The sequence below is a fragment of the Pteropus vampyrus genome, unplaced genomic scaffold (assembly GCF_000151845.1).
Source record: "Pteropus vampyrus isolate Shadow unplaced genomic scaffold, Pvam_2.0 Scaffold489, whole genome shotgun sequence".
Taxonomy (NCBI): Eukaryota; Metazoa; Chordata; class Mammalia; order Chiroptera; family Pteropodidae; genus Pteropus; species Pteropus vampyrus.
In genome coordinates, this window is record NW_011889270.1 from 577,851 (window position 1) to 589,535 (window position 11,685).

Consider the following 11,685-nt stretch of genomic DNA (forward strand, 5'->3'; position numbering starts at 1 on the left):
ACTAGATCTCTCGGAATCCGTTCTTTTCTTTTGGACAGGGAGTCCTGCTCTGCATAGTGCACCGGGGGCCACCGCGAGGATGTCTTACTAAGTGGGTGTGTTAAGACCGTGTCCACACTAGTGTCCCAAACGGCACTCAGCACGCATCACAAGGAGCTTTGGCTACAAACATAGTACAAATTCACACGGTACGCTCCGTCGGATTTCGTACAAGAAAGAAAGAGGGCAGCGCCTAACTCAACAATCCCCGTGCACACTCCCCCTGCTCGGACCTCGTGCCAGGGAGCCAGGAGAGGCAAAGGCAAATTTGGCACACAGTATAAAAAGGGCTTTTGGCCAAAATCTTGTATTCCTCTCACCCAAAATGGAAGGGTCTACCGTATCTGTAAGTAACAAGTTTACTTTACACGAGTTATAAGTATATTCATGAATTATAAGTATATTCACGAGTTACTTAAACTAAGAGATAAAAACAATTCCCCTCCAAACAGTAACCATAGTTTCATTTTTAGGAAGCTATTTTTATCTAATGGAAATTTTTAAAAATTACTAACGGTTTTAAGTTGTTTATTTTACTTTCCAGCTGGTGATTAAGTGCTGACTAGAACATCGATACAACTTAAATTATACATGTCCTCAAGGGTCCAGATAATTAGATTGCTTAACTGTCAACATTTCTCAAGCAAAGGTCACTTTAATAATTCATCGCTAAGCAATCATCTGAAGCCACAGCGCGTCACTGCGAGCTGCTTCTCGGGCCCTCGGGGAGCACAGCTCTCCAGGGCCACTCCCCCCACTCCATGTCCCCACAGCACGTGTGGCCATAAAGCATCACACACACTTTTATCACCTCATAACCCAACTTCAAAGTAGGCAGTAATTTCAAGGGCCAAATTGTACGCTCTCGACTTTCTACCCCTGGCTTCTTGAGTCCGTAATTAATAACACTTCACTGACGCGTTACAGCGCACAAGAGTTTTTATTTTCACACAGCCAGGACCTACAATATAACCTATGCACTACTTTGTTATTTAGAGTCAAAATTGAGGGGAAATGTTCTACTAAATTAAATTTTTAGAAAAAAAATATACCATCTTAGCACTTCATACACTGCCAGTTACAAAAAGACAACCATGAAAATCAACGATTTTTCACTCAATAAATCCTCCTTTTCAGGAAATGATTCTGTATAAGGGATGTGATCTCCAAAGTCGACATGCCCCCCACAACCAGGACAACTAGTATCAGGGATAAGAAATGATTACATAGAACTGTCAAAATTAGATGGCAAGGGACCCACGGATTATACAGAATTCTTAGGAAGAACACGTGAGGTCACTGTAACCTGAGGTTTTGTAGAAATGGAGCCAAAAACTTGTAGAACTAGACGGAACTCAAAAAATAGTTTAGGGACAAATGAATTAATGTATTATTTGGCACTCAGGATGAAACGTGTGTGGATACTATTCTTAGCTATTCTAAATTTTAAATGTGTTAAATGCTAACTTTAAAAAGTTTTAAGTCATTTTATAGTCAATTAATCATGGAACAAACAACATAATCCTGAAAAACAAGACTTTGGAAACTTTATAACATAGAAAAATCCAAGTCACAGAACTTTTTCTTATTTTGAAAAATGACCTATCGGGGAATTTAACGAACTCCTAAGAAGAGGATTCTCTTCTAGGCTGGTTCACTACTTTCCAGGGTACCAGACAGGCAGTCACTTATCTAAAAAGGCTCGCTCATTAAGGTTGTAACGTAGGATAATGATGGTATTTTTAATGTAGAATTCTTAATGCAATATAAAATAAGAAATCTAGGAGGAGGATAAAGCTAGAAATATAAATAGGGAATCCAGAAAAGAAATAGGAATGATAATGAGCACATGAATAGTCCAAATTCACAGTTTAAGATGTGGCACCATTTTCCTGCCTACATCAGTCACAAAAATTATATTTACAGAAAAATCTGAAGGTTTTCTTCCTCAGGAACAGGAACAGATGCCGGTATCAGAGACTACCATGGCAATAACCGCTTCTGTGGGGACAACGGGAGCTCCGTGTCCATCCCTAATGCGGCACAGTGAGTATGACGGCGATGTAACAGGAGTGGGGGTGGCGGCACACACGCGATGCCCCTCACTGAAAGATACCCTGGCCCTGAGAAAGAGAAAGTCCCGTACTCAGGCACTGGCTGCAGATGGAAAGGGCAGAGCGCGGGCGTGTTCTCGATCTGCGACGGGGCCCGCCCCGGGCCGCGGCCCTCTCCGGAGGTGCAGGACCCGCGACAGGCGGTCTGGCCTCTGCAGGGGAGCTTCCGCGGCTGCGCCTTCAGTGGGGAGAGCCTGGCTGCCCTCTGCACGTCGCCGCCTCCGGGATTTGGAGCATTCTGTATTGCACTATCGTTCCACAAGAGGAGACAAAACCAGTTAACAGTGACGGAGACGCAGCTCTCCAAAATCGCACACTAGCGATGCCATCTGCAAGTGACTGAATGTTGTTCCCAGGGCTCCAAAGCCATCAGACCACCAAAACCCAGACACAGGCCATTTAAATTGATGGAGGTGAAAACAATTCTGAGTGCCAATAAAATCGTTTCCATATACTTCCGTAACGACGTAAATAACTTTCAGCAAGTACCCAAGTAGATTTTTTTCATCTAACGATTTTTTCATCTAATGACCGTGATAAATTGCAATCTAATTCCAGTACTCCAAGGAATGTAAAAAACAGCAAGCGCATGACAACATCATCATGTCTTCTGCCAGACCTTGGTCACAGGGACCTTTAGATAAAAGACATTTACTTCAGTGGAAGGACAACAGCTTTGGTGAGCTGTGTTTTCAACCACTGATTAAAGACATTCCCGGCTCACATGTTTAGTCTCTCCGGAAGGAAAGTCGGTTAGGCAAAAAGGACAAAGCCTGAATCTGACAGTCACTCCAAATGCAGGTTCTAGGCTTACCGCACATGGCGATCAAAAAATGGCGGCAGAAACATACAAACGCGAAAATAACCTTCGGTTCAGACTAAGTTAAAAAAAGAAAATTTAATACGCAAAACTTCCTACCAGTTTCTCCTTTTCTGTCTTAGCCAGTACTAAGCGTAGGCTATTTCACTCTGCATAAATGATCTCTACTCCCTCTGCGCCACACGCCTCCAGCGCCGGCTGTCGGCCAGCACGGCTGTCTTTACCGCGTCTGTATTAAAGTACCATTTACTGAAGTCGATCTGTAAAGAGTGGTCAACCGTGAGATCCGTCGGACAGGCGGGGTGGACGTTCTTAGGGTCGCCTCCGAGAGTTTTCACTGCCTCCCTCATAGCAGCAAAATCCACCATTGCCGGTATTCCACTGCAAAACGGAAAATGACCAAATTGGAGCTCTATTTGCTATTTTACATAGACTCGAATTATTCACATGCAGCTACCCATTCTCTTGTATTAAAAGTGTCCCTTCTTAGTGTGCATTCGTGTTTGATAACGTACTTGGTACCCACAGTTGGACGTGTCCTAGTTTAATGAGAATTATAATAAATGTCATCCGAGAACTTGAGCGCTCAGGGGTAGATGTGCCAAAAATAACACAAGAGATGACTTTCAGGGGAACAAGAGGACTTCAGGGGAACGGCCAGTGGAACTTTTTCTCCTGCCCTCAATGTTGACACCCTTTCCCTTTCCCTGGCTCCAGCCCCACCACCCCGGCCCCTTCTCGCTGCTCCAAAGATAAGCAGCTGAAGCGAACTAAGTAACATGTTTCTGAAATGCCTTCACTGCTCCACACCAAAGGCAGAGTCCAAATAAGAGACGGTTCCTGCTCTCGAGAAGGAGCGGGAAGATGAAGCAGTAGTCACAGAACAGCGCCCTGACTACCGCGACAGCGGCACTCACACCCAACCCCGTGGGTGCGGGAAGGCCGCGCGCCTACTCGTCCAGCGAACTCCTACGCCTCCCTCAAACGCAGCTAAGGCCGAACTCTTCGAAGGCTACTCCCTGGACAGCCAGACCAGACGACGTCGTTCAGGCTGTGGTGGAGAGTGCGGATTTTATTCCGAGGCTGACGGAAGCCAACTGGTCTACGAGGGAACGCTACAACCTCGGTTAACATTTTAACATACTAAGAAAAGACCGCAGACTGCAAGTGTGGGAGCAGGGACACCAGCTGAGAGACAGGGACTGGGACCAAGGTGATAGTGGTGGAGATGTCCGCACCTGGACGTCAGACGTATTTCAAAGGTAGAGCTGACAGAACTTGAAGACAGACTGCATTACGTATGAAGGAAAGGAGGAATCAAGGTCGACTCCCAGACTGTGTCCTAAACAAACAGGAGACTAGTGGGTCATTTACTGTGACGGAAAAGGCGTGGAAAGTAAGAGGTGAGGTGCATGGGCCGATCGAGTTTTGGGCACGTGGACTCTGATAAAAGCCTATTAGCTCCGTGGAGACAACAAGCAGGCAGTTAAGCAAATGTAGTTTTTTGAAAAATGGTACAAGAAACAAATGCTTGATTTTTAAAGAATTGCTTCAGCTTAGAAAGGGCAATTTTTTAAAATTTATAAACTAATCTTCGATATTAAAAAACAATGGAGCCGACCAGCAGGGAGGCTGAATTTTAAAAGCGGAAGGCTGAAAATTCATCCATCAAAAAGAAATCGATCACTCACGTGAAATCTTGAAGAAGAACACGGGCAGGGAAAAAGGGCACTTCAACATTGCTTTGTTTGGTTTTCCAGTCTAAAATGTTCATGACATCTTCCTTTTTCATTAAAAAGCCGTCACAATTTCGCACAGCAGCTTCCAACAGGACCCGTATTGAGTAAGGCAGAACGTCTAGGTCAAGAAGAAACCAAGAGAAAACAGTACCATTACTAAAGGAGCGGTCATAACTATGCACTGTAAAGTTTACCACAGCAAAAAGTTAGGTAAAGACACAGATGCAGGATTTTCTTTATGATGGAAAAATTTTCGTCTAGTGAATGTGGAATAAAACACCATTCGTGTTCAATCTGACGATCCTGTGCGTAAGCCAGAGCCCCGAAGAGGCAGAGATAAACCCTTTGCACACGAGACCAACGAATACAAGTTAACGTTCAGAAAAGACAGAAAAAACTTAAAAACACAGAAAGGTAAAATGAAATACAATAATGAGACATCTCTATTATGGCAAAATATGGTTAAACTGTGTAAAAGTTTGTAATAGACTTAAAAGATTTCCATCAAAATGGTTCAAGTTGATAAGTAAATCAGGGTGCTTAGATGAAGAAAATTCATTTCACGAAAACTGTCATTCACTCCTGAAGACTAGTTTTAGAAAACCACAGGGTAACATTTCAATATTCTAAAAACTTCCGCCACGTCACATTCTCACTCCAGAGGCTGCCACGGGAAAGCGTTCCCTCTGGACGCAGAGGGACTGAACCGCGGGGTGCGCCCGTGGGCCACTGCGCAGCCGTTCGGAGGAAGGCAGACCTCTGCGACGAGGCGTGACCTTGACTCCATCGCTACGAGGAGACGCAGCGCAAACGCTCGCAGCGCAAGGCTTATGACACGCACTGTCCAATACGAAGTACATAATGTTATATGTTATTAAATATTACACACGTAATTAAAACACTTAAAATAACACAATGATATACACTTTCCACCTAGGACAATAAAAGGATAAAATGAAAATCTTAGTATACATTCACAGCGTTTTGGCTGTACCTCCCTGGCACGACATGCACCAAGGGCAAAAAGATTCAGGCATTTATACTGATATTGTAATTCTGAAACCATCACGTACATGATGTCAAGAAAATAAAAAATACTTCTGTTACTGTGACTGTGAACCAAGATTTTCAAGAGTAACAATGTACGAGTATGAAATCAGAGCAGCTGAGTTAAAAAAAAAAACACGTTTCACTTGGAATCACGGGTACAAACATGATTTATTTTTTTCTTAAAAATATGTATTTCCTACCTGGGGCAATGACTAAACAATAGTAATAATGCCTAACGACTCAGCCTGCTGTTTCTAAATACTATTTCCCATTTTAAAAAACCAGCCTTCGAGAAACGGCTCAGGAAAGGGTCTGCACGGAGGAAACCTGGACCATCTTGAGTCAGCAACCAAAGAAGTTATCAAGGACTAATGGGGACACTAATGGATCAATCTGAACATCACAATGAATGATGACCGTAACTCACTGAAATGCATCAAGTATATAAATAGCCTTGAGTCCATAATGACTCTGAAAACCCTTCATCGATCACCGATGGAAGTTGCTAGAGCAACTCATTACCCTGAAAACTGACAAAGGGGAGAAAAATCAATCAGGAATCCTGTCCTTCCTGATTTTTTGTAATGAAATAGTTAAGGGAAAGTTCCTCATTATAGAAGAATTACAGCTAAGAAATGTAAAAGAAATGATGTAATTAGAAAAATGGCCAAATGCAACACCTAAGGAAGAACGGACATTGAGAATGGTCGTTTAAGTGGGCGCTACAATCGTTAGGTGACGTGGGAAAGGGGAGCCTCTGGTGGCTGGACCAAACTCGAGACAACTATACCCGCCCAGCATCACCAAAAGTGGACCTCGAGAGCCTTCAGATGGAACAGGAAGTAGAAGCACCAACTCCAAGGTGTTCTTGCACAAATAAAATCATACGTAAGTCAACCTGAATCTAATCAAACACCTCGCTCTAATGCCCGGCTACGGGAAATGTGGGGGACAGTGCAACAGTAAATGAAACCACAGAGAAGCCATCGGTCAGACCCACAATAAAGAGCCCAGTTCCTTCCACATGAAATGGCGTGGGAAAGGGAGAGATGAGGGACGCTACAGATTTTTAAGAGATTCGAGACCTAACAACCAATGCTATGTGTGATCCTGTTTGGATACTGTGCGAAAAAAAAAGCTGTAAAAATACATTTTCGAGACAACCAGAGAAACGTCAAGATGAACCGGGTTACAGATCATATTAAGGAATTTCTGTTAATTTTGTTAGGCAGAACAAAGGCACCGAAATCACGGTCTGTTTTCAATGTTCTCATACATCAGAAATGTATACTAAAGTATATTTTCAGGTTAAAAATGGAATATCTGAAACAAAAAACTGGCAAAATGTTGCTAACTGGCTGACAAATACATCGTGGGTCCGTATAGTATTCTCTCTCTAGTTTTATGCTTGAAAATTTTAACCCAGAGAAATTAAAGAGGAACAAAGTGTCAGTAAAGTGGATGAAAAACCACATAATCAGAAACTAGATTCAAAGCCTGCACCTGCCATTTACTACGGGCATGACCTTTGGAAAGCGACTCAGAAATGCTGCACTTTCTCATTTTCAAGTGTCAGCCACCTGACAGGGATGTGAAGAATACCTGACCTCGTCATCTGTCTAGTACACGTAAAACCCTCAGACATCTCACGACAAATAGCAGGGACTTAATGATTCCACTTGTATTGGAATCTAAAGAACAAAATAATAAACAGATAAAACAAAAAGACTCACAGACACAGAGAACAAACTGGTGACTGGCACATGAGAAGGGGGGGATTGAGGGGCTGGGTGAAAAAGGTGAGGGGTTGAGAAGTACCAATCGGTAGGTACGAAAGACTCACGGGGATGCGAAGCCCAGCACAGGGGATGTGGTCGATAACCCTGTAATCACTATGTATGGTGCCAGGTGGGCACCAGACTTACTGGGGGGATCGCTTCGTAAGTTATAGAAATGTCTAACCGTTATGCTATATACCGGAAACTAATATAAAATAAAATTTTAAAATGGTAGGTACTTAACGAGTATAGTTTCTACCCGTCCCTCAGTCAAAAACATAATGAAGCATCCAAAATCAAGAGGAATTACAGAACGAAATGTTTAAATAGAACAATAAGTGGTCTTACTGGCGTTTTAACTACTATTTGAAAATTACATATTAAAAAGCAATTGTCAAATAAGAGCGATATAAGGAGAAAAATAACCCACAATGGTAACGGAACGCTCCGTCTCTGAGAAGCAGTCACAGACTCGATGCACAATCAGAGGCCGGCGGCGCGGAAAGGTGCACACACACACACACACACACACATAGCTGGCTTCTTGTTCCTCCCAGAGGCAGCCAGCCTCCAGGGCGACCGAAGCAACCCGCACCGCCCGGCCCCCATGCTGTCACGCGCCCTTCTGCACTGAAGGTCGGCTGGCTATCTGCGTGACCCATGGCCTGTGGCAGAGATGGCAGTGTGTGGCTGAGGCTAAGTGACCACGGTGTTTCAGGTCAGCCTTCCTCCGTGGCTGCTCACTCCAGGAGGCCAGCAGCCCGCGCAAAGACAGCCACGCAGGACCGAGGCCCCTGCGCCGCCACTGAGCACACGCCCGCCACGCAAGGCCGCCTTCGAGGCAGACGCTCCACCCCCACTGGGCCCTCAGATGCCCGCCACCTGCTGTGACCTGGCGAGACCCGTGCCACAGCGGTCCCACCGAGCCACGCTCGAAGTCCTGACGCGTGGAGCCATGAGAGCCACAGACGTGCTCGGCTGCTGGGCGCCACGCACTTGGGCCGACGTGACACCGTCTCAGAAAACCAGTGCATCCTCTTCCTCACCTTTTCCAAAGTGACACCTGCGGGTACTACTGACTTGGGACTCACCGTGGAGCTCCTGGCCCGGCCATCACCCACTGTCTCGTCACATGCCACCCACTGCTGGCGGCCTGGCCCTGCCTTGCCTGCCATCCAGTCGTCTCGTGGGCTGGGCCGCGCCTTCTGCAACAAGGTCTGGCCCCTCCCAGGCCTGTGCCCCCGCGGGCCCGTCAGCCCGTAGTGCCACTCGGTTCCCCCACATCGCACGATCACAGCCCCCGCACTGCGGCAGTGACGTGCCCAGACCCCCAGGGGATGCCTGAAAGCGCGGACTCTGGTCCCTCCCATGCGCACACCCACCGTAAAGCTCCACTCGTGAGTCAGGCGATTTCCAGACAGAAGTTTCGTTCCCGCCCTCAATCTTGGCAACTTTATACGATTTTTTTCTTCCCTTACTAAGCTGAAAATGCTCACCTTTTCACTTAAAGTACTTTACGGCTTCTCTTTGGTTTATCTGAATGGCCAGAGTCACTCCTCTTGCATTTTGGGACCATTAAAAAATACGGGCGACCTGAACACAAGCATGGCAATACTGCGATGACCAAGACGGCTACTCGGTGACTGCTGAGCAGCGACTCTGTCATGGAGACGCTGGACAGAGGGATGACTCACGTCCCGGGAGAAGTGGAGCAGGACAGCACACCACCCAGAACGGCATGCAATTTAAAACCTATGAATTGTTTATTTCTGGAATTTTCCATTTAGTATTTTGGAGCCGCAACTGACCACGGGTAACTGAAACCGCAGACAGGGAAGCCGTGGACGAGGGGGCGCTGCTGTGTGTCACGGTGATGCGTATCAAATGTCCAGCGCTACCTCCCGACTGAGCTGAGACCCCTGCAACATATGCCATGCTAACTGCACTCGACGTGTCCCACCGACGTCTCCGCACACGGATGCTACCGCAGCTGTGTTCCATTTGCCAGAAACGCGTGGGTGCTCGGTATCTGTTCCACGAACGAATGAAACAGTGCTGTCGAATACGCACCCAGCAGAAAAGCAGACTGGATTCATTCTGCCTCTTCTAACCAGGAATTTCTAGAATTCTACACATCCAGACAGGTCATCAAAAAGACATGTGGCAACCAGGACCAGCTGGTAACCTAAAACTGGGAAAGTATAATTTGCGTTATCGCACTTCTGAGAGGAGCTGATAACAACAGATAACCTTGGTCAACTGCTCAGTGGAGCACGCGGCAGGTGGTTTGGGCTCTGCAGAGGGACGCGGAGGGTCTGCGAGCGTGCGCGGAGGCAGCGGGCTCGGAAGGCCGGGGCTACAGACCCCGCCGTGCAAGGCCAGCGGCTGCCACTGACGTGAGGCCACGCAGCCCCTCTCGGCGCAGAGCTGTCTGTCGGCCTGCTGACGTGGTTTGTTTGTTCTACACAGTTTTAAGATTTTAAAACTTAACTGTCAACACTGAAAAACCAGAAACATTTCACGAGAAAATCCCAATTTCCAGCTTAAGGTAAAGATGAGGAAGTGTCACAACGCTGACCTCACATTCTCACGGGAACGCAGCAGACCGACCTGCCCCTTCGCGCTTGCCACGATCCCAAGCAGGGCCACCGACCTCGCTTGGGTGGCCCCTCCACTCCTTGTACGCCTGAGCAGGCAAGGCCCCTGTGACAGGTTTGACAAGCGAGGGCCTCAGAATCACAGATTTTTGTTTAAGCTTCTCCTCCACCACTTAGGAGGTAGGTCACAGCACTTGGTAGTGGGACCCTGGCCAGGCGGATGACGACAGACCTTGTCTTACAGAATGGATACAGTAAATAACAAATGCTAGCCGCTTTCCCACTGCCATCAGCAAGCTGGGAAACGACGCTATTGAGGCAGGAAGTAACGGTCGGAAATCTGAAGATAAGAGTCTAGGACCAAATTCCTCACTTATAAAATAAGTGACTGGAGGCAAATTACTCAGATTCCTAGACTCGCTTTCTTCCTCTCTGTAAAGGGGCGAGGAGACTCCCCTCCCTGCCTGTCACACGGCAATGCAGTGAAGACAGAACGCACGAGGGCTGTCATTTTAAAAAGTGGAAATTCCAGGTTTAAACATGGATGAAGGAATGACCCGCAGAGGAAATCAGCACTAACTGGCTGGTGAGCGGACTGTAGAGAAACTAATGAGACAGAAATACCGCAGACTGAAGGAAGGGAAGCACGCAGATGCTCCAGGCAGATGCTCCCGGTGGGCCCAAAGCCCCAGGGAACCTCTAGGTCCAGACTGAGAAGCAGGGGCAGGGGACTGGGAACCTACAACAAGAAACGGTCCTAAAGGCCCTGTAACCCTCGACCTGTCTCTAACCATCACCAGGGTGAACGAGACTGATTCCCACTTAAAAACTCTGACCTATTTTACCATACACGGCCACGGCAGAGTCTAAGGTGGCAGAAGAAAAACATATTCCTGCCAAAGATTTTTTGACTCACTAACAAACATAGAGGAAACGAGGAAGAGGGTCTGCCGCTGGTGAAAGCCTCCGCTCACGCACCGCTGGTACGCACGGAGCTGGGCGCTGTTTGCCCCCATGACACGCACAGTCCTCAGTGTCCCAGCACCAACTTGGTACAGCACCGAAGCGAGAGCCAAGACCGACAGCCTGGAGAGAAAATACACTGCGACAGACAATGAGATTCATCACCCAGGGATCTGCAAGCAGGACACAGACTGCACAGGAAAGGTGCTGAGAGCTAAGCCGGGGGCTGGGGTAGCCGGCGGGGACCGTGTGTAGTTAGAGGCTTGTCCGCAGGAAGGCCGAGGGAGCACACGGATGGAGTGGGTAGGAATGTGAAGCCCCGAAAGAAAAAGTCAAGTGCTTCCTCAGCCCTGGCCCACTGCCCTTTTACAGATACAGCCCCATTTCACCAGCCTGGGGGCTTTATGTCACACAACGAACCTTCCAGCATCTGAGTCAGGAGTGTCTATTCTTTACTGCCAGAAGGCCTCACCTAGAACAGAGTGTCGACGAAAGCAGTTAAAACCACAGAGCCTTGAACAAAATGTGGTGAGTTCGTGCAGTACATGGAATAGAATGTTAGGTGAGGGCAACCCTTAAAAAGTT

At 47.0% G+C, this 11,685-nt stretch overlaps 1 protein-coding gene across 1 annotated transcript in view; it reads right to left on the reverse strand.

Moving 5' to 3' along the window:
- Nucleotides 1-11,685, reverse strand: part of IREB2 (iron responsive element binding protein 2) — a 38,495-nt gene that overhangs the window by 21,386 nt on the left and 5,424 nt on the right. The window contains exons 3-5 of the mRNA XM_011382789.2: nucleotides 4,665-4,830; nucleotides 3,217-3,354; nucleotides 2,186-2,401 (exon numbers count right to left, since the gene is read on the reverse strand). Of these exons, the coding sequence (XP_011381091.1) occupies nucleotides 2,186-2,401; nucleotides 3,217-3,354; nucleotides 4,665-4,830 (520 nt within the window). The remainder of the gene's footprint in view (nucleotides 1-2,185; nucleotides 2,402-3,216; nucleotides 3,355-4,664; nucleotides 4,831-11,685) is intronic.